The sequence below is a fragment of the Aspergillus oryzae genome, chromosome 7, assembly GCF_000184455.2.
Source record: "Aspergillus oryzae RIB40 DNA, chromosome 7".
In the NCBI taxonomy this organism is placed as follows: Eukaryota; Fungi; Ascomycota; class Eurotiomycetes; order Eurotiales; family Aspergillaceae; genus Aspergillus; species Aspergillus oryzae.
In genome coordinates, this window is record NC_036441.1 from 2,435,648 (window position 1) to 2,463,193 (window position 27,546).

Here is a 27,546-nt window from a genome sequence, read left to right on the forward strand (position 1 = left end):
ACGCAATCGTGTGCAGTATGTTAGAAGTTTTGATGCAAATTGGATTTTTATCTGCTACACAGCTTCCATCGATATCAAGGGAAATCGGGTGGGGTTTTATTCTAACAGGAGTAGATTAGATAGAAGCTGGCTCGGCTCGGCTCAAAGACTCTATAACGGAAAGCACGAGATGAAATAATTAAGCACAACATAATACAAGGAAAGCAAAGGAGTTAATAGGTACATCATCCATGAACATTTGACTCAACCAGGCGTATCAATGCAGTGTCGTCCAATATCATAATATTTGCGCTTGAAGAATGCAGTGCTTCTAGAACCGGTCACAGGAACACATACTAGGATCTGACCATCCATCAAAGGTAACTCCTGCTTAGACACCTTGTTCCGGGTCTTCAACTGATAGACTCTGATACCCGCCACCACTATGCATCCGGGACGGAGTCTCATACATGCGGTTATAGTTGATCACTTCACCACCAAGCATAGCCGCGCCTGGTTCTCGTTTTCCAAAGTACGGAGCTGGGTCACACCAGAAATCTCGACAATTGGTGACAACGCCCCGCGAGAACGGGTTCTTGGGCCGGACAGCACGTGGGCCGTCACGCAGCCCATCTCGCGCAGTAGCAAAGAACGTATCAATGCCAAGGAGGGATGACCATTGCTGCAAGCAACCATGTTTCCGATGGCGAGGAGCACCCTGGGCAAGGGCGGGATTTGGACCTTGGCCAGAAGACGTTAGACCGGCAGCATTGAGGGACGTTGTCCCGGCCGCTACTGCAGAGGCAAAAGCCCGCGAGCTAGGATAGCTTCGGTCAACCGAGTGCCCTCTCATGTTCTCATATGTCGTCTGATTACGAGAAATTTGGATCATCTGGACGGCAACGAGCATAGTGATCCAGACCAGCTGAATGCATACCCATAGATCGAGAACAAGAGTAAATGTGTCACGGAGCACAAAGTCACAAAGAGTTTCGTTGATGATGTTACACTGGGGCTGCGCGGGTGCTGGCAAGCTGTTGATATCTAACAATTCTGGTTAGGCTGCTTATCCAAATGAAGAGGCAAGTGGAAACTTACAATTAAAGGTTAGCTGTACGAAAAGGACAATACCAACCTCCAAGCAGGTAATATATAGAACGAAATGGCGTAGGTTATTTGCTCCGACGCAATTATCAATCCAGGGACAATGGCTGTTTGGCTTTAGCACGTGGCTTACACAGGTGTTCTAGTAAGTACTCACTGGTCATGTTTCGCAACGCAGCGCGCACAGCGCTTGCAATGCTTGCTTCGCAAGGGTCTTCGGACCATGCAGCTAACGCAGAAATTTTCTTCGTCAAACTTCCACTGTTCGAAGAGCTCCGTAATGACTGCTCTTTGTTGGTTTCTACTGCCAAGTTTTGGAACGAACCCAGGGTCTTCAACCATCGAGTATATGTAGAAATAAGTTGTCAGGGAGAAAAATATAGCAAAAAGCCCATTAAGTATCGGAGATGTAGAGTAAGTCACTAAAAATCCACGAAATATTAGTAAGACTTCCCTCACAGGACAATCGAGAGTTCCTAAAACAAGACATACCCGGCAGTACGTAGAAGACGTATCTGAAGCCCACCCAGAATAGGGAGCCTGCAAAAACGCCGGATAAATAAGGCTAAATTGCAAATCAACAACGGCACAATAGCCTTTGAGGCAGGTCAAACTTACCGTTTTTTGCAGAATCCGATATTCGGAAGGACCTTGGCTGGCAGCCTTCTGCGCTACCCATTGTAGCCCAAAGACGGTCACAAGCATCATCGGGATAGCAGCGTAGACCACCATATTGCTCAGTATCCACACGGCCGCGAAAACAATAGCGAAAGGCCAAAGGAAAAAGAACTTAGACATTAAGCTCTTATTACGCACCCAAGAAGCCAGTCCAGAAGACGAAACCTTCGCATTCCCATCGAGGTCATAACCATATTCATCCAAAGCACGATACCACACGCGTGTGGTATTCATCTCCCCGGCCACAACTGCCGGCGTTTTACCATCCCTGGTTTTCGCAAACTTATCCGCGCCATACTCGATCAATTTCAGAACACAGGGCAAGGACCCTTTCACGAGGGCCCAATGGAGGGGAGTAAGCCCGCCCTCGTCGACAGCATTGGCATGAGCGCCCCATCGCAGGAATAAATCCACCAAAGCAGGATACCCTTTGTAAGCGGCCCACATCAAGCCAGTATGTCCTTGTTGGTCGACGACGTCTACCGGTATTTCTTGGTGCAGAAGTAGCACCAGTAAAAAGGCATTTCCATCAATAGTAGCCAGGTGAAGAATGTTGTAGCCTTGGACGTCGGTAAGGAGAGGGTCGGCGCCCCGTTGGAGCAGAAGGTGGACAATATAGTAATGACACCGTTGAGCTGCCCACATTGCTGGTGTAGCTACGGATTCGCCTCCTTTCGCATTGACGTCGGCGCCGGAGTCTAGCAAGAACTTGCACATGGCGTACTGGTTATTGATCGCAGCCCACTAGAAGCGGAGCCATCAGGTCAGTAAATATTCCAACTGTTGATGCCACACTTATGAAAGGTACCGAAGCTTATCGAGATACGCACGTGTAATGGGGTAATCCCTTCCTCATCCTTATGGTTGGCACTGAACTTCTTCTCGTCGAATAATCTTTGCATGGCAGGAACCTCCCCTATCCGGGCAATCTGCATGATATCTTCACCAAGGGGGATTGACCCCCTGGCAGCTCCACGCTCTGGGTTCATTGTCTTGAGCTCAACACTGGCATCTTCGTGGGTAACCTTTGGAGGGATGGCTCGGCCTTTACCGCCGACTGCGGAGGGTGGACTTGAGCCTAGGGTTGCAAAATTGCCGTTGGTGTGCGTTCCTGTCGAAGAATTCCCGGAGGACATTTCTGTCTACAGTCCTAAGAAGATCTTTTCAAGAGGGGGGCGCGCCTGTAATGGTCCTTGAATGTGGAAGAAAGAGTGACAAACTAATTTGTGCACGGGGAAACTCGTTCGGCGGTGACAGGTTCTCTCTCCACACGATCTAAAGAAGCATTGCTGAATCAAAACAAATAATCAGTCTATTAATCGACAAGCCCGTGCACAAACCCGTGCAGGGAGATGTGTGATCTGTGATAAAAGAATCAGAGGTTGTGAAGAGGAGAAGGAAAAAAAAAAAAAGAAAACGAGAGAGAATATACTTGGGACGTGAAGGGCGAGGCTACTTCTTTTTCTTTGGTCGGGGAAAACTCTCCGCGGACACTAAGAGATCACCGTCTCGTGAAGTTTATAAAAGTAATTAATTCTTTTATTTGCTCGACTGTCAATGTTTTTAGACGCTCGGGAACACTAAGAAGAAACTATTCTCTGACCATCAATGGGCAGTCTAGGACTGTACATATTTTGCTTTAGAACCCATCATAACTAAGAAAACTGGATTACTCAGCCGTAAGAATATTGATTGAATTAGGCAACCGCATTGTAACGCTACCTGGGTGATGGAATAGTATTGGATGGGTTAACCATACAACATAGAAGAAACAAAAGAGAAGACATCCCATAAAAATCCCGAAAACCATCGGTCTACATACTAACTGGCAATCTCACCGTGATGGAGAACATTCTTTTCGAGAGCCCTTGCCTGATTCGTGAGCATGGAAACATCAACTCGCAATTCAAAATCAGCCAGAAAGCAAAAGCTAATCTCGAGCTTCGAAAGTTCGCGTTCAGTCACTCCGCCAACTTTCGCAATGCGACTATGAGGATAACTAAGATCTTCCAGCGCTTTCATCGCTACCCGAAGACCAGCAAGGACCAGACGGTGCATGTTCTTATGGTTTAGTGATATAGTTCTGTCGACAGTAACCATTCGGGTAAAGTACATGCTTGTAGCAAGATAGACGGCTGTTGACATTGGGCAGTAGCGATGAAGCCGCAGGAGGTAGTCTTTTAATGTGATTGAAGGCACGCGCTTCGAGAGAAACCTCTTGGAAAGTATGCCCAGCTGGACATGATCGCGTCCCGCATCACTATAGCCTGCAGGGCAGCAATGTATCTCGGTACCGTTTACGGGGGTGACTTCCCCACTGGACACGCTATCACCTTGAGCCCTGTTCTTGGTTAGGGAAAAGGCATCTACCCGACAGTCGTCCGGGTCGTCAATAGTCTGCTTAGCGAGCAGTTCGATATAGACGCATAGTAGTCCCAATGCTGAATCCGGCGGCATTTGCTCGATACCATCGCTCTTCAAGGCACCTTCCTTGTCCTCTCTCGCGGGTCCTAGATCGGATTGTGTCCACCGAGAAACTACGTCCGACTGCAGATCATGAGGTGCTTCATCCTCAGAGCTGCGCCCCATCATTTCGACAAGCCGTAGACTTTTGATGGGATGGATATAGTAACGCGGTACAATACACCTGGCCTACAGGTGTATACCAAGCAGTCGATGAGCATGGCATTGTGGGACTAAGCCCAGGGTACAAACATTACTATGCCGGCACTAGGTTGAGTTGAGTTGTAAGAGATGGCACGCAGGTGTTTGGGGAAACAAGTGAGGAGGGGTAAGATCGAGTGCCTATATTCAAGCCACGTAGGTGGGGTGTCCTAAACAAAAACGATGTATAGGCGTGAAATATTCACGTAAACAACCCATCCACAGAGCTTTGTTCAATGCATGGGCGATCTCCTTGCTGTGGGGATTCAGTTATTCAGTTAATTCCAGGTTTATCTCACAAACGCACGTGTATTTCAGAGCTTCGAAGTAATCGAAGCATTTGGCTGGGGGGACCTGTGGTGCAGAATGAGGGATTTTGACTGATACGTACATCCTGGCATTAAAGGTCCAAAATCACATGACATGATAAAGGGGTCCTCTTGGACATATATTAAGTACTCCCGACTATAATAGACCGCGGCCCCAAGCGAGGTGAAACTGAAACTCGCAATGCATATTTGACTGCACTGAATGATAAAACGTGACTAAAAATATCTACCTACAGTGTAATCAAATCGATGGATACGCGCGAGCTGCTATAGTTCAATGACCTAAACGCTACTGCCAGTGGAAAATCTGCCGCCTGCCCAAACCTAAATATAGAGGCAAGCCTCACATTGGATTTTCAGTCACTTCCAGACCACTGATGTCTATAGTTTCTGTAATCCGTCCAACACGCCGTGCCGTGAGATAAGGATCAAAATAGCCCCCATCAATGGTATTGTCGGCTGTCCTTATCATAAATCATTCACTCGTCAGATCGCCGGGTATAACGGCGCCAGCCACTTTGCCACTTCATATCGCCCAGTAAGCCCTCCCGGCTATGTTGCCTCCACGCTTCTTTGCGTATGCGCTCCGCTGCCTCTGACATTCGACGGTTACCAACCTGGATAATACGAGGCCGAGCACGCTCACTAGATGCACTCGTTCTTCGACAACGTTCCTTGAACGACCTTTCCGGTGAACTAAGGCGGTAGGACGTACCACTATCCGCTGTGCCATAGTCCCTGTTGAGACTACTGAAGGAGGGACCGTGGCGATAAGATCGAACGTGGTGACGCTCTCGTTCTCTATCTCTAGTCTCTCTGGCCCTGTTGGTATTCTTCACGTACTCTACGTCGCGCGCGAATCGCACCTTTCGGCGGTCCGGACTGCGGACCCGCTCTTCGCAGGGACTGGCGCGATGATGGTTATGGATTTCAAGAATACTGGCTTCTCGTCTAGGGTGTTCGTGTTCAGAGATCAGCGTCGTGTCTTTTGGTTCGCGAGAGCTCCCGGACGTCCGCCGTAATCGAGGGTAGTGAGGAGAGACATCAGTCCCGTCTGCTTCAATGTCTGATCCGAAATGGCCCTTTGTCGGGGACCGGATTAGTTTTTTCTTTGGAGGAGGAGACCGCAGAACCCTTCGCTGTGTCCGCCTTTCGTTTTCAGGCTTCCCGACAACGAACATCTGACGGGATCGGTGACGTCCTCTTGGCCTGCATACACTTCCCCTATCTGTGTCTGTGCTAACTTCATCAGAGCTTGATTCCCACTCCACTTCCGATTCAGTTTCTGGATCTTGGTCTGATTCTGCGGTCCTATCAAGGAAAGGAAAGCGAAATCTTGACGGCCGGCTGCGCATTGGCGATGATGTTCTTATGAAAATATTCGAGGACACTTTTGCCTGCCTGGGCTTTCTCGGCTCGATAATTTTGTATCGAGTGGGATCCTTCATACGTGGACTCTTCGGCTGGGCATGTCGAATATAGAGGACCGCGGGGTCCCGTCCTAGAGGATGGCTGCAAGTGCCTGTGCCAAAGACGCGGGTCCGAATGAACTTTCTAGTTCGAACTTCCATCGGACAAGCCTGCCAATATTTTGGCAAAACGCACCTGGGTAATGGGATAGCTAAAGGGCTCGACGATGGCCACAGGTGGATACGGAGTGTTGGTGGGCAGCGGAGACAACTGCTGGTTTTAGATGGGCTAGGAACGCTGAATATAATGAGCCCAACGCCCTTTGAGCAGATAAGTCGACTATAATGAATAAACACTCTCCTGGAACAAAGGACAAGTGAGAAAAGAAGCAGATGCTGCATGTCCTGGGTGCTGATCAGGCAGATAGGTATGGTCTTCTGCTTTGCTTGAAAGACAAATGAACAAGCAACCCAACGAGGTCATGAATAAGAGATCAGTGACTAGAGTCATGGGTTCTACGCTCCTAATTATTGGGCGTGTTTCATTCTGGAAAGCAAAGAGGGGGTAAGGTGGAATGATAATCATAAATATGTATAAAGGGTGCTGACGTTCGGGGGTCTTTGTATAGATAGAACGATGAACGGTGCCCCTTTCTCATTGCCCACGAAATATCACAAGGGAACAAAGGAGGAAAAACGCTACTCGTAGTCGAAATCATAAGGGGAGGTGAACGATACACCTCATATTGGGACATGGGATAAAATCAGTGCCATTATAAAGGAAATGCTACTGCCAAATTGTGGGTAGAATGAGCCTAGTAGTAATATCTTGCAGCCTAACATGTTTATCAATCGAGGCTGCAATTCCTAAAGTTGCTCTACCAACACTATGTAACGCTGTTAAGATGAGGCAGCGGACTTCGTAGTGGTCATTGTGGCCATCGCAGGTGCGGCTAGTTAAGAGTCACAGGACATACTCTTAAGTCAGGCGGGCAGGTAAGGCACAGAAAAGCAAAAAAGGAGATACAACAATAATCATGAGTAGAAGAGGGAGAATATAGTCAAAAGAAGAGATTACATCACACAAGTTTTCCGGGGATGAAGCTCTCCCCCCTCCTTTATTCCTTTGTGATAGGTGGTCCATATGGGAGGACTCGGTATTACAGGGGCTGCGGCTGCACGTATGCATGACTTGCAGGATTAGGTTCCTGGCTAGACTAACAGTGAACTCACGGGCATCCAAGGCACCCATCAGAGTATTCTATGCACTAGTAACCTTGAATATACCATGTGGACAATAGCCGCGTGATTTAACTATGTGGCACAGGACTATATCATAAATCTCCCAATTACCCGCCACATGGAGAGGCGCAATTCATTGTCCATCAATGAAGAAAGTAATTTCACCATCCTTTGCCAATTTAGTTTATCTTCTTCCCTTTAGTTGATTCTTTGAATCCACTGAATTAGTTTTTTTAGAAAAAACAAAATTCAAAATAAAAAAATAATAAAGAAAGGAACAAGAAAAAGAAATTCCAAAGACAGCCACTATTTGATTAGCACCTGCAAGGCTCTGCAAGCTTCCTTTTCATCTTGCAGCCATTAACCATACAAGTTTCTTATTCGAGGCTGTAGTCAAAAACTGAATGCTTTATGCCAATCCCCACCTCTCAACGAACGTCTCTTGGCCCCTATCAGGTTGAAAAACTACGCCCAGGTCGAGCATTTCAACACCTTTTTGAACATGCTCTAATTTTAGTTGAAGGTCAAAGAGCTTAGCCTCATGGGTGTCACTCGTGAGCAAGGTCTTAACGTGTGAATTGACATTTAACGAAGACGAAAGAAGCCGGGTTGTCTGATCACTCGAGATCAATTCGGTCACCAGAGGTGCATCTGCGGCAATGCCATAATTCTGCAGACAGTCAAACATGTGATGTCTCGCGTCAAAAAGCACATCGATGCCCGCATTATCATCTTCGGGGTGGAACACCGACTCGGAAGATAAGCCTGTGCGGCGCAAGACAGCGGCGAGGGCATGGGACTCGGAAACCGAATCGATGCGTTTTGCGGATGGCGTGTATGCCAATGTTGGTTGGATCGAACGTCTCCTAAAATCCTCTCGTCTTGGTACGGATATTTCAGAAAACTGATTACCTACTTTGGTTCGATACGTAGTATTAAAAGTTTCGAGAGTCCCGCAGAATGACTCGCGATCTTGCAGGGATTTGGTGAGACGTTCCGTAGATAAAGTCATCCCAGCAACCAGGTCTAAGATCTACACCTGATTAGCCAATGTAAATGTGGTCTAGAGTCAACTTACGTAGTTGAATTTCTGAAAGGAAGAAATGTGCAACTGGTCGTGGTGTTTTTGGAGCGCCCGTGATATAGGTGCGTTGTATTGTTGCTTCGTATACATCTCAGCCAGCATGTCAATCTCCGGATACAGGGACTCCAGTTCTCTTTCCAATGCGATCGAAACTTCATCCGCGACACCATCAAGATTCTGACTGGCCTTGGTTTGACCGACTCGGAGGTTCTCCAAGTAAACTCGATCGAGCCGATATTGTATTTCTTCTGCAAGATAATGGGCGAGTATCGTGCTTAATTCGGAGGTCCGTTTCACTACAGAGGCATCATCTCCAGTAGGCCCTATACCAGATCCAAGCCGCTCTAGGTCCGCAAGTGCTCTATCGTCCTCCTTTAGCCAAGCTGCGAGAGTTGACAATATCCTTTTACTATCCGCTGCTGTGTTCTCTGATTCGATTTTCAAGACCGCTCTCACTTCCTGAGCCAATTCAGTAGACTGCAGGCATATAAATCAGTAAGGCATCTTGATTTAAGATCGAGGGCGATCACTACCCCGGCACTCGTCCTTTGCCTTTCTGAATTGTATCTTTGACGCAGGTGTTCTATGCCGGTGTTGCGTCTGACTTCTCGTTCAGCTTTTCGACGAAGCTCTTTGTCTATATTATCGCATTGTGATGCTAGAACCCGTCTTTGTTTCTGAATCACAGCGGTTGAAGCGTTCAGCGAGTTAATCGCCTTCCGAAGGTCTTCGTCGAGGAACGGTCGGTCCGCATTCGTATCGAGGTTATTAATGATATTCTGTAAAGAACCGGTACTTTCGAGATTTGTATATCTACTTGTATAGTCAGTACTTTGCAAGCTAATTTTTGACTATACTCAACTATGTTGAAGGAAGACACACAAGGTGAGCTCCTCTTGGGACAAAAGAGTGTGGTGGTTCAGGTGCTCCATCACCCATGTTTCGTTCTCGGTAGCTTCTTTCTCATCGGTGAAAGCTGATTTAATCTCAGCACAATTAAATGGGATGTCACGATCTTTTAAGGCGATGATCAGAGTATTCGCTAGGTCGTTTGACTGACTCATGTTTGGGTTTGGGTGTGCTAATCTGTTGTCTGGGCAGGGGGACGTCGGGATCAATACTGTCACCGCTTTTTATTTGTCGGCATGGCATCCCATATGGTCAGCTAGTACGTAAGTTTGGGGTACCTTCAACTGCCTACTCGCACAATGAACCTAATTTCTTATCATTCATTATTATTTAGCGTTGTATGTATACAATTTGTGCGATATAAAGATGAACTACACCCCTAGAAGATGCGCAGCACTTCCTCACTCCAGATAAATTACTTCCCACTAAAAACCGCAACCAAAATTAATCCATTATGAGCATGTGCACGGTCATGCCTCATGATGGATGGATACTCCCTCAGCCTCAATCTGGGGGTAATACCATGTAGTGACTGCAATGATCACATATATAAGCACACAGAGGCCCCCCTCGAGCCAGTTGGACTTGCCGTCCCGCAGGAAGTTGCCGACGACCAGAATGGATAATACTACCAAGACAATCATAAAGATCTCAAAATTAAGACCCATTTCCTTATCAAGTCCCCAGCCGACAAGGACCGCAAGTGGAGCATTTAGCAAAGCGGTCTGGATGGATGGACCGAGGCAGTGGAAGAGTGCAAAGTTAATTTGGTTATCCCTGCGCGGAGTCAGGCGATGATGAACTCACCCTTGATAAATATTTGAGTGTAGTATTGCACTTACCAGGCTTCATCAATAGCAGTCAAATGCTCTGCTGCTTTCTCTACCAGGGGAACAAGAATTAGGCCCATGAAGTTATCCGAAACGCCTCTTTCATGGACAATATGTTCAATCTCCTGGACCAAGAAAACAGCAGACATGCAGACACATGCGATAGATACTGAGATGGCCACGAAGCATTCGACTAGCGTAAGCTTTGCACGCTTCAATTCCTCTTCCCGGTCTTCATCCTTATGTTCATCTAGTTCAAGGACCTCGTCGAATATACTGTGATGGCTATGTAGGTTGTAAACCAGATACCTGAGAACAGAAGTGAGTAAGGTGGTATGCCACGACACTTGGCTTTGCGAACTCACATCAGAAAAGCGACCAGGAGGATAACGGCAGTGGCCCTGCTGATCACCAAGGTAGACTGAGACAGGGCTTCCTGGGTAATGGTTGTCTTAGAGCTGTTTGCGCTTAGTGCCGAAAAGAAAGCACTCGGAATCAAGAGACCGAAGCCGGCAACTAGGAGGAGCCCAGTGCCCACCTCGCTCACAGCCTCATGGAACGACTGGTGCTCACGCCCCATGCCTCCAAAGAAAAAGCACAGGCCTAGACAAAGCAAAAGATTTGCCAACACAGAACCGAGGATCGCTGCCTGAATGACGGGAATCAGGTTGCCGTTAATATCATTATGTATCAGAACCATAAAGAGGACAATCTCTACCACCGAGCTCAACGTTGTCTCCAACAGAACCCCGAGAACCTTGGGTAACTTCTTCGCGAGCTCCCCTCCTGCGAAACCAAGCAAGTTTGCTGAGGGAACCATTGCAATATAATTTAGAGCAAAGATCCAGATATGAAGATCAGGCCGAGCAAAGTGGATGACGATAGCCGCTGGGACAAACGGCCAAAGAACATTTACCAACATTGACAGGGTACAAGTGCTCTTCAAGCACACACGGAGAAAGTGAATTGGGTGAATCCCGCTTCGCCCGCTCTCACCAGCTGTATCTATACGGAACAATCTATTGCGGCGAAGGGAAGCCTTTTCGTTATGTGTGGGGAGTAGGGAACCATCGTGTGAGCCCGCCGGCTGGGCGATTCTCAACCCTTCGTTGCCCTGTCCCTCTCGTCGTGTAGTGGACAATTCCTCTATACTACCCATGATCACCCGGAGTGCTAACTGCTTGTTCCAGTAATAAGAAATATGATAACAGTTGCGTGGCTATTGGGCTGGGATGTGGTTAACAAAGATGCCACAGGAAAGGAAACGAAGAGGAGAGGAAGTAAGAGAAAGAGAATGGTTAGCGAGATAGAGAGGCAAAAGCAAGTCCAGAAAGAGATGTATTATAGCATGTTTTATAGAAGCTCTTGGATCAAAAAGTGAAGAGGAAAATCAACGGGGGAGAGAGGAGATAACAAATTAGAAGGAAACAAACACTGGGGTTGATTGCGCCCTAAGCACCATACAGAGGAGCAGAGGAAGGGCTTTTTTTTAAGGTTTATGGAGCCGTGTGTCTTTTTTTTTTTTTTTTTTTTTTTTTTCCTCTTTCCCCTTTTACCAGTCGATGCGGTGGGATGCCATCAAACTCCGTAGTTGAGGGAAGAAGAGAAAAATAAGATTCGTTAGACAGAAAGAAGATTTGGTGTCACGCAACCCCAGGATGCTTGAGCAGCTTGGTAAGACGTACTCCGTAGTTAAGAATCTCCAGAATTTTCAAATCAACCAAATCCAGAGCCCCCCCTAAACTAGTATCTACCGAAGGAGGCGCAGACGATGGATTGGTGATCGATGTGGTGAGGTGTTTCTTGGCACGCCAATGAGTATACATCTATCGAATCACTGGTTGAGATTTAGTGGCTCTCAGAGGGTCTGAAACCACTTGAACCGCCCCGTTGCAGCTGAACTAGATATACGGAGTATACCTAAGTCTACCACGTATTAATGGAGTTGTTCATGCTTATATAGAAAAAGAACATTTGATTCCAAGGTATTTGAGGATGCTCAGGCGACAGATATAAAGTTAGGATGTACTTGAGATTTGCATATACAACGAGAGACCCCATTTGAAGTTTGAGTTGTCATGGAGCTAGAGTAGAGGAAGAATCCTTGATGGAGAAATGGAGACAAAACAAACCCGACCATTGGGTGAGGGACAGTTACTCCACCTATAACTCCCACACAGCCACGTACGGAGTATGTATACTAGTACGTACGGAGAGTGGTGTACTCACTAATAGCTTTACAGAATAACTCATGAGACCCGAAATCTACATTAACCTTCTGTTTTCACTCCCCCAACCAAAAAAAGAGAGGGAGAAAAAGAGGAAAACAGAATGGAGACTGATTGTTCCATACTGAACATAAAATAAGCAGCAAGGAAATTTTGCATTTTCCAATATTTTACTAACTCCAAGTGGCATGTCATGTACTAGTAGGCGGACAAACATCTAGGAGTGTAATCCCTTCTTTCGCTGTTCAATAATTTGCAGTATAGATTGGTTAAAAAACTGGAAACAGCTATGTATATGAATATATGAATCATATAACTAGTATTTATCTAGATTCTATCTACGAAGTCAGATTCTTGGAAGGAGGGACGGTCTGGACCAAGCTTAATTTTAACCTTCTAAACAAGCATGGTGGGTAACGAATCACGATTGGTCACGCCGGACAGATAGAAATTGACCTAGGAGGTGTAAAGGAGATCAACTAGTACAGATAAAATGCTACTGCTAGATATGCGATATACTAAGTACAGTACTACTCACACCACAAGACACATCATGAATTTGTCTATAATATCACTGGATCAACAATGTATGGAGAGAAAACAATGTTACTAATAGCATATCATATGAGAAGAACCACTACGTTCTTCAAATGTGGCGGCAACGGTTACCTTCGGGTGGGGTGTGTAACATCTTACGAGATTTTTTTCCTTTTCCTTGTTGAACCTTTCCCTCATTTTAACGCTTCTTTCCCTTTCCCTTTTTACCCTCCTTTACTTTCTTTTCCTTCTTGTTTTCTCCCTTTCTCTCTGGCTTGAATTCGTTTGCTAGACGTTGTTCAAATCTCCATCAAAATGTCCTGCATTACCACGCCAGCCATTCCTCCGGTGGCTCTTGAATCAATCACTCAACACATTGGTAACACGCCCCTCGTGCGCTTGAACAGACTTCCACGTAGCCTTGGGATTGAGGCAACTGTCTATGCGAAATTGGAATATTTCAATGCTGGAGGAAGTGTAAAAGATAGGATTGCTCTGCGCATGATCGAAGAGGCCGAACGATCAGGGCGCATAAAGCCTGGTGATACTCTCATCGAACCCACTAGCGGTAACACGTATGCCTATCAACAAACTTGTTGGTTCCTATATAACATTTTTTGCTAATCGCTAAATCAGTGGAATTGGTTTGGCGCTCGTCGGCGCTGTAAAGGGTAGGCCATCGTCTGCTGAATGATATATGCTGGATTGTTAACTCGGTGGATTATGGCAGGATACAAGACCATAATTACTCTCCCGGAGAAGATGTCAGCTGAGAAGGTGGCTGTACTGAAAGCGTTGAATGCAACTATCATCCGCACTCCTAATGAAGCGGCGTATGATTCACCGGAATCTCACATCGGTGTCGCCAAGCGTCTTGAGAAGGAACTCCCGAACGCGCACATCCTGGACCAATATGGTAACGAAAACAACCCGCTGGCCCACGAATTGGGTACAGCGGAAGAAGTCTGGACGCAGACCAAGGGCCAAATTAAGGCTATCGTCGCCGGTGCAGGAACTGGTGGAACAATCACTGGACTGTCTCGGGGCCTGAAGAAGCATAACCCCGCTATCAAGGTTATTGCGGCTGATCCCCATGGTTCCATCTTAGCTTTGCCGCCTTCACTAAATGAAGATCATGTAAACGAACCATACAAGGTCGAAGGAATTGGATATGATTTCATTCCCCAAGTGCTCGACCAGCAGGCCGTGGACCAGTGGTACAAAACTGGAGATAAGGATTCATTCCAGTACGCTCGGCGGTTAATTGCTGAAGAGGGCCTCCTTGTAGGAGGAAGCAGTGGGAGCGCCATATCGGCTCTGGCGCAAGCGGCAAAGGACTACAACTTCGGGAAGGATGATGTGGTTGTTGTCATTTTGCCTGATAGCATCAGAAGCTATTTAACTAAGGTCATTGAACTTCCTAATGGCTGGTTGAGGACTTGTTGCGCTAACTAATATCAGTTTGCTGACGATGACTGGCTTGCTGCTAATGGACTTTTGACATCGCCTCCGGTCGAAACTGCGGACCTGCCCTCAACACTGCAGCCACACGAACAAAAGGATGCCTTCGCTGGATCAAGGGTCAGGTCGCTGAGGTTGAAGCCTATTACAACCGTCCAGTCCAATACCCCTTGTGAAACTGCCATCGAAATGATGCGAGACCGCGGATTCGACCAACTACCAGTGCTTGCACCTTCTGGCAAGAAGCTCGTAGGACTAGTGACTCTAGGGAATGTTCTAAGTCGACTCACCCACGGACGTGCTACTGGGAAGAGCCCTGTGTCAGATGTTATGTTCAACTTCAGTAAAATCTCCGAGGTGGTCACTGACCCAAGAGATATGGGATTGACCAGTGCGACGCTAGGAAAAGCGGATAACTCGGAGTCCCGGATTAAAGACCGGAAATTTGTGGAGATTACTATGGACACGCCTCTCGGCGTATTGAATCGCTTCTTCGAATGGAACAGTGCTGCGGTCGTTACTGAGAGGGATGAACAAGGAGTGATGAGACCAGTGGCAGTTGCAACAAAGGTCGATCTACTTACATGGATGCTTCATCAGAAGGACGAATCGACATGATATAGTTTCTCCTCGAGCTATGTATATTAGTATACTTTGAAGCGCGAGACTAGAAATTGTCAATGCTACTTTTTCTTATGTTCTGTATTTTCCTTCTTTGCTTCTTCACGCCAAATATAATGTCTTATTCTATCGCATGTGGTGTCATCTATGCGACTAATAGAGGAAATATCTTACGAAGGGTGGTTCAGTACCATACTTCATTTCAACCAGGCAAATTATCTAATCCGTCTTACATTACCTATTCGCCTGGTAGTGATAGAATGGTGACCTCAATGGCAAGACCCTGGACTTTTATTTATGTATATCTGACGTATGGTATTGATCCCGGTATATTAACCGTGGATCTAACTTTGGTTTTTGCACAGCCGCCCATCCCTACCTCACAAAATGTCTGGCTTTTTTACTTATCGGCAATTCTCCCTATATGACACCCCCTCCTTGGCCAACCAAGTGGCCGTTGTAACGGTAAGTGTGAAGACCAGTCCAACATACAACTCGCTCGGCCCCCTTGGCTCAGGGCGGGAAGCGTATCCACGGCGCTCAACGCTGACCACTTTCTTATCTAGGGTGGTCAAGCAGGCATAGGAAAGGGCAAGCAATAGCCTTTTTCAGTATTTGCTACATCCACTAACTAGAGTTGCGAATGTCAATCTAGAGATCACTGCGCAGCTCCTTCTGCATGGAATTGAGACGGTTTACGTACTTGCCCGAAGCCATGATAAGTATATACGAGCGCAGGAGGAATGGCAGCGTCGTATTGGTGGTTCCCTGGGGAAGGGTGATACGAGAGTCCAGTTCATCCAATGCGACCTCGCAGATATAGTGGCTGCCAAGAGTGCAGCCAATGAACTCAAGCACAAAACTGACAGGCTTGATATCATGATTTGCAATGCTGGTACGTCTGGCGCTTCACTGTTCCTTTGCCCCCTCCCCTTCTCCTCTAATCGATGAAAAATACACCGTCTCTCTGTAAGCGACCATATATAATAGACCATTTGTTGATGTTCCAACACCCGCGAAAGCCATTGGTGTATCAACCAACTATGAACGGTCGCCGCAGGGTATTGAACAGGTATTTGCTTCGAACTGCGTTGGCCATCAGGTGTTGGCAACCAATCTGCTGCCCCTCATGAAGCGTACTATCAACCAAGGCAAGGCTAGCAATGGGCGAATTGCGGTAGCTAGTTCGTCTATGCACGTATTTTGCCGTGAACTTAACCTCGACCTTCTCACATCACCCACTCGTCTTAAGCCTGCATATATCGACGGTGTGTGGCGTTATGCTCGCGCGAAAGTAGGGAACATACTTTTTGCAAGGGAACTTAGCCTTCGGTTGATGCAGGAAGAGGATCCGGCAAGTAGCAAGATTTACGTTAATGCCTTTTTCCCAGGTAACATCGTTACCGATCAGTGGAGTGTTTGGGATGAGTATATCGGAGAAGCCCTGGGTTCCCTGTTTAGGCTCCTATTCTCAATCATTGGTCAGAGCTTGGAAGATGGTGCTGCAAATGCAATTTATTTGGCCGCGAGTCCAAAGGTAATATCAAACAGCACCCGTGGTCAGTACTTCATCCCTATCGCAAAACCGTACAAGACAACTGCCATTGCTAGCGATATGAAACTTGCTCGTGATCTTTGGGTAAGCCCTAGCCTTTTCTCTCATTACGGACGCTTCCTATTCCGCTCAGGGTGTTCCTTTCCGCATGAAAGATCACTACTTACTTGGTGACCTTTTCTACCCACAGGATTGGACAGAGGCCAAAGCAGCAGAGGCTCTAGGCCCCGAAGAACAAGCTAAAACCCGTACCGTCGATGGTTAAAGGTCATATTGATATCAAAGTCATTTCTCTTGATCATTATAGCAGCATCCTAAGGTTAATACCCGGGTGCGCTAGCCTAGTTTGTTCTTTACTTGTGTAGCTGTGTAGCATAGAAACCGTTCGCGCATTTCAGATCGAGAACATTTTGTAAAGTCGTAACAAAGGCGACAGCTTCGGTCACAGACACTGGCCAATCCACTCTTCCCACTTCCTGACACCAGACCCGAGATCACTCCCCTCATCACCCTTAACAGCGCCGCCGACAACATCAACTCTCACGCCGACTTCGTCTTCCAAGAGCTTGAAGCTGAATGTATCCTGCGCATCACTGCTACCCAGAATATCATCATCACCGTCGCCCATACTAGCATCAACGCTGGCATCCATGAGACTCTTGCTCTTGAACTTGCGTATTTTATCGATCTCAGCTTCTAACTTCTCCCGCACAGAACCAGGGGGCAGAGCTGTGAAAAGATCTTGCTTGTTGGCAGCCACAAGGATAGGGATCTCCGAGGCCACCTTAAGAGACGACTTGCCTTTATTCAATGCCCGTTTTTGAAGAATAAGGAGGACGTCGTACAGATACGAGGCTGTATCGCGTAACACTTCAACATCAGAGAGAGCGGCGGTGTCAACAGTGAAGATGACCCCACGTAGTTTGGATTTCGAGTCTTTCGAGTCTGACATGGAGGAAAGTTGCGAGATACCGTGAGGTCCCCGTATTTTGCCATGGCCAGGGGTATCTCTCACACGGTATTTGACAGGGTTTTTGGATGTGTCCTTCAAGGATGGATCATTGACCGACCGGTAGCGATTTGAGGCAGTGGGAACGGAGGCGGGAAGGCTGACGGTTGTTAGAATTGACGTCTGAGAAGTATGCGTGAGCTGAGTCTGCTTCTTCGCAAGAGGCGACGATTTCGCTTCAAGCTATCAAAGTCACAGGATAACATGTCAGCACCCGCTTTCACCACCCACAGGTCTTTCGATGGAGTTGGGGACGTGGATAATAAGCTGGATAGGCTTACCAGGGACAAGAAAGCAGTTTTGCCTGCTCCGCTGGGTCCAAGTAGTAAGAAGTTGCTAGATGGCGGCGAGGCAACTGTTTGATAGAAAATCAGGTGCAGCAGTACTGGCAGCCCGAATGCAATAAATGCGGTAATAGCGATAGCGATGGGATTTCCATCGAGCAGACTAGTAGCAATGCCGCCGATTGATCTCCAATCTGCGTGACTCCCCATCTCGATAGATAGGAAGGATGATGGGACCGACCTGAGAAGTACCTCCAACAAGACAGTTGAGGAATAACCAGATTATAGAGAGCCAAGCTAGAATGGTGGATTGGTAGTAGTAAAGGCAGTAAATTAATGTTATTTCCCGGAGGTTAGCTAATAAGTTAACTACATAGGTAAGTTAAATCGTCGAATTATTTACCGGCTGCTGCAGACATAATTCCGTACATCATGCCACCGCCATTGGAGTATTATAGATTCTTCATTTAAAACATGGAAACGCCTGGTAAAAATTCGCGTGGCTAGATTCCGGTTTTACTACCTGTACAGTACAGGACGTACTAACTTACCACCATCGTATGTATTATACTGTAATATAGATAAGTTTATGTATGTATATTACATTACGTGGTCTCCTGTGATCGAGCATTGAAATTCAATCAATCCAGTCTCACATACCTCCGGTTCGCAGGGATGGCGGTAGGGTTAGTGATCTGTTGGTAATTGTCGTACGCGAGATCAAGAGCGGGATTTCTTACATTCACTCATTCTTCCTGTCCATCCTTTGCCGCTCCTTTGATGGTTCCCTATCGCTCAATCGAATGATTTTAGGAATCCGTAATCCAGTATGAGACTCATATGCTCGTTACCTGTGGTCCTCCCTCTATTCTCGACAGCGCTGGCAGATGTCGAGTTCATAGCGCCAGCGCGTGGCACAATAATGAAGGCCGGGGATGTAGTAACAGCACACTGGAAGGACTCTGGCGAGTCTCCTCGCATTTCCGAACTTGTACAGTACGACCTTTATCTTTGTGCTGGCGGAGACACATTAGGGTCCCAGGTGAGTTTGTTCAACAGCCAACACCTCGTCTCCAAAAGCTACTGAACCTTCCACTGACCACGACGGCCTATTATAGGAGAACCTGGCTATCCTTATCAAAGATGGTGTCTTTGCCCGCGGCAACTCTGTTTCTTTCAAGATTGATCCAGCAGTTGGCGGCAACGAACCAAACGCATAGTAAGAATAAAGCCTACCCCCGGAACTCGCCAGCTCATCTATTTACAATGGTTCTTGTCTGCAGCTTCCTGAAAATGGTTGCATCTGGTCCCGACGCCCATGTAATCAATTTCTCCGATCGTTTCACGCTCACAGACATGGCTGGCGCTTTCTCGTCGAATTTGGAGGATGGCATTGGTTTGCTTAGCGAAGGCCATGGGCAACAGGAACTGCGTAGAAGGCAAGCTGCTGGAGCTTATACTATCCCATACCAATTGCAGACCGGGCCTACAAGATATGCGCCTATGGCTAAAAAGCCTGGGTCGACAATTCCAGCGGATAAGTCGCCAACTCCCCAATTCCCGACTAGCGCATACGAGATTGCTACTGCATACCTTTCTGCACCTACAATTCAGACTACCGTGTCGGCTTCTTTAACGTACTCTGTTTCCAGTATCGAGAATACTGTATGTATCGCAAGGCTTGATCCCTTGGGTCGACATTCCAGTAACTGACCAGCTGTATAGGCATCCCCTGCACCACATCCTCATGATAAGAAGATGAAGAGGTTTTTGGAGAGGTGGAAGGATTGAACACCAGCAGTACATATGGAGTTGCAGGGCCAGACTAGTGGGGGCGTGACTGTGGGTTATCAACTGTCTGGCTGTTCATGTGTTTTGCATTGGTTTGGGTTTGGTTGGCTTCCCTGTGGCGTTCAGACAGCTGCGTTCGGTGCCTGGTTTGTATTTAATTGTGTGGGTTTGGGTTGATTGAATACGGTATTCCTATAATATCTATGAGAACCGCAACGCTCATCGAAGCTCAGTGCTCATCTATATGCAGCGCTGTTGTAAGCATAAATCTTGAAAGAAATTTAGGTATCACACTATTGTCCTAGGATAGCAAAATCGCCCTTCATGGCACAATATGCAGGGTAGAAAGTCGTGGTACGAAAGCTAGGCAAAGCAGCTATTTCATTTACCTAAACCAACGGTTGGCTACCGCCATGAAGGATCGTCCTGTTGAAAGAAGGAGATATTTTCTCGAAGAGCGACATATTCACTATCTGCGTATCCAAGCAAAGTCTGAATTTGAGTACTCCTGTGCCCTTTGATGCGCTCGATTTCGAGGCTGCCGTAGTTGACCAATGCACGCCCAACCTCTTTAGGCTCCTGGCCGTGGTGGAGAAAATCGCCATTCAATGAATCAGGGGAGAGTCTCTGTACTACAACTAGACGTACTGCCTCCTGTTGCGCAAAATGACCATCCACACCGACAACACCCGCTGGTAGGAGACTGGCTTTCTTCTGGAGGGCACTGTATGCGCCGTGGTCAATGAATATGGTTCCATGGGGCTTCAGACCGTGGAGCAGCCAGAATGTCCTGGATTGAACCGGATGGTCAGAAGGGAGGAAGCGTGTATGCAGAGGGGGTGCTTCAGTGACTGTTCCATTCATTGTTGTGGTTGTATGGGTATGTTCTTCTTGCTTAACCTGCTGGAGATATTTTACAATCTCATGAACGTTTCCAGGTTTCGAGCTCTTGGTGATAATCGTCGTTACGCCAGCGCTAGTTCCTAATTTTGCAGCAACAATTTTGGTGCTCATACCCCCAGTCCCAAGGGAGGATCCAGCTGAGGACACATCGGCTTCCAACGAGGATATATCTGAGACAACTTCGATGGGTCTTGCATTTGGGTTGTGGCGTGGATTAGCAGTATAAAGGCAGTCAACATCCGTCATCAGAAAAAGGTAGTCGGCCTTGACCATGGCGGCTGTTATGGCCGACAGTGTATCGTTATCACCAAATTTGATTTCCTAGACAAAACATGTGATTAGGTTCCATTACATTGATATAATACTGGGCTAATGTCTTACCGAAACGGCTATAGTATCGTTTTCATTGACAATAGGGATCACGCCCATATCAAAAAGCTGTGAAAAAGTATTTTGGGCGTTGACATATTGCGTTCTCTTGGTATAAGTTAGACGTCGCTTACCATATCATTTATGAGCACTTAGACCTTACATCTGCTATGTCGTTCCTAGTCAAGAGAATCTGAGCCACTGGTAAACGAAGGTGTGAAAATAAACCATCCCAGAGACTCATGAGTCTGCATTGTCCAACAGCCGCGAGTGCCTAGTATATAGTATGAGTGAATGTTTCCAGACTGACACAGCCTGTGTAATTGTCCATACCTGAATGCGAGGCAAATTCTTGGGCCTTTCTTCCACATCCATCCTCCGCAACCCCACACCAACAGCCCCCGAGGAAACAAGAACGACATTATGGCCGTCCCGGCGAAGCTTGGCGGCGGCTTCAACTATCAGAGTGAGAATCGAAAGTATCGGCTCATGGGTGCTTTCATCTACTATGGAACTAGTCCCTGTTGGAAAAGGATGAGTTGATATTCTTTGAAATATGTGCATTGTCAAGCTGGACTGATCCCCGCACCTAATTTGATAACGATTGTGAGACGTTGAGAGGCCATGGTAACTTGGGCCTCCTAATATAGCCAATACTTAACATGCAAGAGCGCCTCTCGTACACTATATCCAAATGAGATGTTGCCTCCAGGTTTTAAGCGCCTTTTTCTGAAAACCCCGTCTTGTGCACATCAAGCAAGTCCCGGAGTCGGAGGCACTCATATATATACTGCCAATTGTTACCGCCAGTTTGTGCGGAGAGCATCGGCGAAACTCTCTTCCGCATGCTGGGCTTCAGCATGTTAAGACGTAGTGAGATTATTGGACTCGATGCTTGCTTCTTCCAAAATGCCAGAGTCACAACCGTCTAGTACCTCAGAACCTCGAGTAAGTGCTCACAATAATGGGTGTCTACCAGGGGATGACATATGGACACAATGGCGTAATATCTTTGCAATCTTGACGGGAAAAATGTCAGATGAAGGCATCGAACAGTTTCGTGTCGCAAGAGATATTCGAAATGAAGCCGCAGATTGCAAGCGTTGTGAGGATCAGCGTGATTACCTTCTGCAATGGAGTGAGTTTCTATATCCTATTTCGAGCGGCTTCTAGAAGAACGAATAGACACTAAGATATTCGCGCGCTTTAGGCCCTGTAATCCGTTATCTGAGTGACAACATTCGACAACTCGGAGGTGATCTCTCTAGCCACAATATCTACTGTCGCCGGTGTACGAATAGGAAAGCTGGAGGCTTTGACCCGGACTTTGGGATCCTGCTTTGCGCAAATGAGATGAAAGACCAAGGACATCTCGAGGACACAATGGCTCATGAAATGGTTCATGCTTATGATCACTTGAGATTTAAAGTTGACTGGGCAGATAACTTGAGACATGCGGCGTGTACTGAGGTACTAAAAACGTCAGTCCTTGACAGGGATTTTGCTGACTATAGTTCAGATACGGGCCAGCTCCCTTAGTGGGGAATGCAGATGGGCGCGGGAGTTCTTTCGACGAGGTCAATGGCGATTCACACAACAACATCAGGAATGCGTCAAAAGAAGAGCAATCTTGTCGGTGCGGGCAAGGCCTACATGCAAGGATGAAGCTCACGCCGAGAGGGTTGTAAACGAAGTTTGGGATAGTTGCTTCAGAGACACTCGGCCGTTCGACGAAATCTACCGTTGACACCATGGTTTCTCTCTAGCCTACCTCATATGAGTTACTTGTTGTTCCATTTCTCTATCCGAAAATTCCATGTATATTATGTTCGATGCAACCAGAGCGAAAATAATAATTAACACCATACTCCACACTCCCTCATAGAAGCAAATGAGCACAAGTAACTCCATCAATTAAAAGTCGACACCTTTGGGAGTTAAAAAATTCTCTGAACTCCAAAACCCCGTTAAAATGCATGGACAACGCTTCACGCTTTACCTTCCTTTGAGGAACCAGAACTCCTTTTCGTAGCTCGGTCGTCTTTAAGACAGTGCTTGAGTATCCATGGGTGTTTTTGGATTTCATCTAGCGAAATACGCTTCTCGGGATCAAGAACAAGTAACTATGAGGAGTAAGCATGTGAGCTGGCATTCAGTTACCTTCCGGAGGTTGGAACATACTCTTTTGATTAAGTCTTTTGCCTCGGGGCTCACAAAGGAAGGAACTGTCATGTCTGCTCGTGCAATCCGTCTTTGTGTCATGACAGGTGTGTCCTCGAATGGAGCCTCTCCGACCAAAAATTCGTAAGTCAGTACACCTAAGCTCCACAAATCGACTTTTTCACTGTAGTAGTTATCCTGTGAGCCTGGCTTGAGCATCTCGGGTGGTAGATAATCAAGCGTTCCGCACATTGTCTGCCTCCTGTTGTTGGGCGCATGGACACTCCACCCAAAATCACTGATCTTGATTTCACCATGGATGCCGACGAGAATATTCTCCGGCTTTATGTCACGGTGCATGACATGTTTCTTATGCAGATATTTCAAGGCAGCGGCCATCTGGGCAATATACTGAGCAGCCTTCCACTCCGGAAATCGATGTTCTTTCCTCAGGTGTTTATACAGCTCTCCCCGGCCGGCAAATTCAAGGATCAGGAAAATTCGCTTGCTGTCTTGAAAGTGACCATAGAGTCGTAGAACATTCGGGTGGCGTAAGTTGCTCTGGATTTCAATCTCCCTTCGGACCTGCTTTTGCACCCCACCCTGTTGCAATTCAGACTTGTGCAAGACCTTAAGAGCACACACAAAACCGGATGATCGTTCTTTGGCTAGATAAACGCGGCCAAATTTACCCTTACCCAAGGGCTTTCCTATTTCAAACATTCCCAGATGTAGCTTCTTCGGTGCTGGTTGGTCATAAAGCGATGTTTGGTGGCGCTGGTCACCGTTCTCATCTACGTTGCGATGCGATAATGTACCCTTGGTAGGGGATGAACTGACATTTATCGAATTGACCTTGTTGTCATTCGTATTCTGCAGAGCCAGCTTGAGCAGATTCGACCGATTGGCGCTATTGTTCAATTGAGCCGTGGTCCCAAGTCCAGAAACGGAGACAGCCGTTGACAGGGAGCCCTGATTCACAATATGAGTAAGTGAACACTTCATACAATGTGCGGGGGAAAAGCAGTACTTACCTTATTCTTCGCATAGGTGCTACAGCTATTGTTTGATACATTCTCGTCCTTGACCGAAAGATGTTCGAAGCGGCTTTCCAAAGTCTTAGTGGCCATGGCTAAAATGTCGCTAAGGGCCAAGGGCTCCTAGTCTATGGGGAAGGAGGAAAGTATAGGAAGAAACAAGGCAGCTTTGTAGCACTTGTGTAGTTTACATAGACATTATCTAGGTTGCAGGGTGCTGCTGCTGTTGCAAGGAAGTTGAAGCGAATCAAATCAAGTGTCTTGGCTTTTTTGTTGATCACATCACAGTCCTTAGCACGTCACCACAGCAACGCCTCGGACTACCTTTTTTCCGAAACCGCGGGGTTGATCACCTCCGCAAAAAGTGACATCGATAAGGATCCCTGTGAGCCAAGGCACTTTCCGCTATCTATTCATTTGCAATACTAATATGTCTTCTGAGAACTCTCGTGTGCCTTCATTCGCCATGGGGAATCCTGCTGCGGTGTTCCTCGCTGCTGAACAACCTAACACTATTTCCGTGCAAGGCTTCAAGATCACTACAGAAAAGCGGCCGATACTAAAAGCTGAACCGATTGAAGACATGACCAAAAGACTGGGAATCGCGCCGCCGGAAATGATCTTCGGTGACAACTTTGTCTCGATTCAACATGAAAAAAGCCGCTGGGGAATCAACTTCAACGCGTTTGACGCCTTGGATCGCGTGGACAAAACTGGCGCATCGATGCTCAAAGTCGCTTACTCTAAAGAGTGGCAGAGAAGCAGGTACTGAGGATCTTTTGCGTAAGGACCCCTTAGAGATAGGTTATTGACTAGTAAGCAGAGAAAAAACACATGAAGGCATCAAGGAGGTTGTGAAGCCCTTTGACTGGTCCTACACCACAGACTATACGGGCACCGTTCAGGCTGGTGGCCGGTCATTTGAACCAACGACAAAATCTATATCCTTAGAATTATTAAAACGGCCGGATCCCATACTCTTTTTCGATGAGGTCATACTATACGAAGACGAACTCGCTGATAACGGCATCACTATGCTATCCTGCAAAATTCGCGTTATGCCAGCCAGACTACTGTTATTATCAAGATTCTTCCTACGACTTGATAATGTTCTGTTTCGGCTTAGAGACACGAGGGTTTATATCGACTTTGAGAACAAAGAAGTGATCAGAGAGTTCCAGTCCAAAGAATTAGACTATGAGACAGTTCGACAGGTATTTCTTTCCCGCCAATGGAATATTTTTTTTTCTAAGAAAAAAGCGGATGGGTAGAGGTTGCGCTGTATCAAACTGAGGAGGCTAACAACTGCTTTACAGACTCTAACCACAACGAGAGATGACGTTCCTGCCGTTATGCGCGACCCTAATAGGCTGTCGGAGATTCTTCCTCTTCGTGAAAAGCGTTTAGAACGGGTCACTCTAGAAGATTAGAAAAGGCAACCATAAGGTGGCAGTAAAATCCTATCTGTGCTCGACCTCGCACACTCTCACAACGGGTGCGCTGGAGAGGACGTAACAAGGGCCAAAGGGACTACGATCCTACCGCTCTTTGACCAGCTCGGCCATCGCCGTCTTGCTGTACAACGGCCCTTACAATGCAGGCACTCTGTTACAGGAGACTGTGACTCCTAGCACCACATAACAATTGTCAGACTTCGCTGGCATCGGAGTTCGGCAATTGGGTAGTACGCTTGCTTTGGTTGGCGTCAGCACCCTGGCGGTCCTCTTCATGAAGACATGCGATTTAGCTTCCTCTGATTCGACAGTTTCATTTGTCATATCTATGATCCGGTGATAAATAGCGTCTCTCTACGATAATGTGGTCCATGTGTAGTTGGACTCGACCCTTTATTACCTAGGTACTAGTATAATACTAGTAGCTAGCCCAAGTAAAATAGGGCAGTATCCAATCGGGAAGAGCTGGGTAACTGTGTTGTCGTTACATTGTGCAGCAAACAATGCAAACACAGCTTACGTATTTATCATTTATACGGGACGGGATATTGGCAGAACGTTCTGTAAGCCCATATTTGCGACTACGCATGAGTCGGTAACGGTTGGACGCTGAGTCTTTGTTTATTAGGCATGCCTCCTGGGAAAATATACACTGCAAGACTGCGGGATCTTTGCTATCCCTGGTGCTCGAGACTTCGAGTATATTCCCCCTCCAAGAACGTGAAGTCATCGTACAGACAGGCTAAAAAATTCCCAGGTAGCCGCAATTAGATCGTCTATCTCGTCGCAACGTACTATATGCACAACATCTACTGCTCCCTATCAGGATTCCGCTCCCTGCTCAGTGATTTCCGTTCCCGCGACCCTCACAAACTGTCGCTATGCTCAACGTCATCCGCGGACAGTTGCCGCATCCCCTGGTCCTTGTTTTCAGATTCGCCGGGCTTCTTCGCAATTTTCCCGAGTGGTCATGCCCCGTCCCGGGACCACTGCTGAGACATACGTGGCGTATGGAATGACACAAAAGCTCTTCGAGGCCTGCTCTAGCCAGGCGGATTATAGTATACCACAGGCAACCCAAAAGGGAGCACAAGTCCCTAAAACTGAAGCTGGTGAAGACCTCGGAGTTGGGGAAGGATGGTGGTATGAAGGTTTGTTTCCGCAATATTGACTGACCTTGGTTAGTAAAACTAATGCGTGTGGTTAATATCAGACCTTGGCCTCATACCCACCTTCTCAACTTGGTCTCAAATTACTTTTTTGCACATGTACCTTCTGACTGTCCGCTTGCGAGTCCTACCGTCGTACGAAAGCTTTCAAACTTATTCCCGACATCTTATAGACCACTTCTCGCATAATGCTGAACATCGCATGGACGTCCTACATGGGTTCACGAGTCGTACAATCCGGAACAAGTTTCTCAAGGATCTCTTCATCCAGTGGAGAGGTGTTCTTGCAGCCTACGATGAGGGCATTGTTAAAGGAGACGCCGTACTAGGTGCCGCTATCTGGAGAAATTTATGGAAGGCAAGCCATACCGGACCAGATGGGAAGGAGCTGGACTGGACGAAAATAGCTCGGGTCGTCGCATATATGCGGCGAGTAACTTCAGAGCTTTCTCAGGTGAGCGAGGCGGATCTCATCTCCCAACTATGCCAGCAAACTGGCGACAAACCCAGCATTTTCGGATACTCTGAACTCGATAAGAGACTAGTCCAAGGCAAGCGATAATTGACTGAAGACCTTGTTTGTAATGACTTTTTTTCGCGCGCTTCTCTTCATCTTTTGTTCTAATTGAGCCTTGCTATGGCCACAATAGTATACTATTTCCTGATAAATCTATGCATATTGCATATACACGGGGGATACATGCTTCTACAAGTAGATGTTGTGATGCTTTTGACTTATG

General features: G+C 47.0%; 12 protein-coding genes across 12 annotated transcripts; 6 read left to right on the forward strand and 6 right to left on the reverse strand.

Annotated features, from left to right (window-relative positions):
* Positions 1–370: 370 nt before the first annotated feature.
* AO090011000927 (ankyrin repeat domain-containing DHHC palmitoyltransferase family protein) lies at positions 371–2,897 on the reverse strand (the record flags this gene model as incomplete). Its single annotated transcript, XM_023233168.1, has 6 exons — positions 371–1,023; positions 1,078–1,190; positions 1,241–1,505; positions 1,576–1,648; positions 1,702–2,505; positions 2,592–2,897. The coding sequence occupies 6 exons, from the start codon at positions 2,895–2,897 to the stop codon at positions 371–373; spliced, it is 2,214 nt and encodes a 737-aa protein (XP_023093699.1).
* Positions 2,898–3,582: 685 nt separating this feature from the next.
* On the reverse strand, positions 3,583–4,353 carry AO090011000928 (putative cyclin-dependent protein kinase complex component; the record flags this gene model as incomplete). Its single annotated transcript, XM_023233169.1, has 1 exon — positions 3,583–4,353. One exon carries the CDS (start codon positions 4,351–4,353, stop codon positions 3,583–3,585), a length of 771 nt encoding a protein of 256 aa, XP_023093700.1.
* Positions 4,354–9,868: 5,515 nt separating this feature from the next.
* On the reverse strand, positions 9,869–11,387 carry AO090011000929 (hydrogen/calcium exchanger domain-containing protein; the record flags this gene model as incomplete). The annotated part of the gene is made up of 3 exons (XM_001826437.1): positions 9,869–10,175; positions 10,241–10,537; positions 10,594–11,387. The coding sequence occupies 3 exons, from the start codon at positions 11,385–11,387 to the stop codon at positions 9,869–9,871; spliced, it is 1,398 nt and encodes a 465-aa protein (XP_001826489.1).
* A 1,921-nt stretch (positions 11,388–13,308) lies between these two features.
* AO090011000931 (cystathionine beta-synthase CYS4) lies at positions 13,309–14,448 on the forward strand (the record flags this gene model as incomplete). Its single annotated transcript, XM_001826438.3, has 3 exons — positions 13,309–13,568; positions 13,630–13,664; positions 13,724–14,448. The coding sequence occupies 3 exons, from the start codon at positions 13,309–13,311 to the stop codon at positions 14,446–14,448; spliced, it is 1,020 nt and encodes a 339-aa protein (XP_001826490.3).
* Positions 14,449–15,462: 1,014 nt separating this feature from the next.
* On the forward strand, positions 15,463–16,895 carry AO090011000932 (putative short chain dehydrogenase/reductase; the record flags this gene model as incomplete). The annotated part of the gene is made up of 4 exons (XM_023233170.1): positions 15,463–15,602; positions 15,666–15,970; positions 16,050–16,714; positions 16,821–16,895. 4 exons carry the CDS (start codon positions 15,463–15,465, stop codon positions 16,893–16,895), a joined length of 1,185 nt encoding a protein of 394 aa, XP_023093701.1.
* Positions 16,896–17,072: 177 nt separating this feature from the next.
* AO090011000933 (signal recognition particle receptor subunit beta) lies at positions 17,073–18,133 on the reverse strand (the record flags this gene model as incomplete). The annotated part of the gene is made up of 2 exons (XM_001826440.3): positions 17,073–17,822; positions 17,921–18,133. The coding sequence occupies 2 exons, from the start codon at positions 18,131–18,133 to the stop codon at positions 17,073–17,075; spliced, it is 963 nt and encodes a 320-aa protein (XP_001826492.1).
* A 712-nt stretch (positions 18,134–18,845) lies between these two features.
* On the forward strand, positions 18,846–19,714 carry AO090011000934 (putative beta-1,6-glucan biosynthesis protein (Knh1); the record flags this gene model as incomplete). The annotated part of the gene is made up of 4 exons (XM_001826441.3): positions 18,846–18,965; positions 19,042–19,142; positions 19,207–19,588; positions 19,649–19,714. The coding sequence occupies 4 exons, from the start codon at positions 18,846–18,848 to the stop codon at positions 19,712–19,714; spliced, it is 669 nt and encodes a 222-aa protein (XP_001826493.3).
* A 405-nt stretch (positions 19,715–20,119) lies between these two features.
* On the reverse strand, positions 20,120–21,550 carry AO090011000935 (glutamate 5-kinase; the record flags this gene model as incomplete). The annotated part of the gene is made up of 4 exons (XM_001826442.3): positions 20,120–20,938; positions 20,999–21,094; positions 21,150–21,260; positions 21,320–21,550. The coding sequence occupies 4 exons, from the start codon at positions 21,548–21,550 to the stop codon at positions 20,120–20,122; spliced, it is 1,257 nt and encodes a 418-aa protein (XP_001826494.3).
* A 468-nt stretch (positions 21,551–22,018) lies between these two features.
* On the forward strand, positions 22,019–22,733 carry AO090011000936 (mitochondrial inner membrane protease ATP23; the record flags this gene model as incomplete). The annotated part of the gene is made up of 3 exons (XM_023233172.1): positions 22,019–22,124; positions 22,197–22,467; positions 22,517–22,733. 3 exons carry the CDS (start codon positions 22,019–22,021, stop codon positions 22,731–22,733), a joined length of 594 nt encoding a protein of 197 aa, XP_023093702.1.
* Positions 22,734–22,974: 241 nt separating this feature from the next.
* Positions 22,975–24,276, reverse strand: AO090011000937 (aurora family serine/threonine-protein kinase; the record flags this gene model as incomplete). The annotated part of the gene is made up of 3 exons (XM_001826444.3): positions 22,975–23,109; positions 23,168–24,118; positions 24,181–24,276. The coding sequence occupies 3 exons, from the start codon at positions 24,274–24,276 to the stop codon at positions 22,975–22,977; spliced, it is 1,182 nt and encodes a 393-aa protein (XP_001826496.1).
* Positions 24,277–24,613: 337 nt separating this feature from the next.
* On the forward strand, positions 24,614–25,613 carry AO090011000938 (TIP41 family protein; the record flags this gene model as incomplete). The annotated part of the gene is made up of 3 exons (XM_001826445.3): positions 24,614–24,948; positions 25,007–25,397; positions 25,500–25,613. The coding sequence occupies 3 exons, from the start codon at positions 24,614–24,616 to the stop codon at positions 25,611–25,613; spliced, it is 840 nt and encodes a 279-aa protein (XP_001826497.1).
* A 994-nt stretch (positions 25,614–26,607) lies between these two features.
* Positions 26,608–27,368, forward strand: AO090011000939 (uncharacterized protein; the record flags this gene model as incomplete). Its single annotated transcript, XM_023233173.1, has 2 exons — positions 26,608–26,788; positions 26,980–27,368. The coding sequence occupies 2 exons, from the start codon at positions 26,608–26,610 to the stop codon at positions 27,366–27,368; spliced, it is 570 nt and encodes a 189-aa protein (XP_023093703.1).
* Positions 27,369–27,546: the final 178 nt, after the last annotated feature.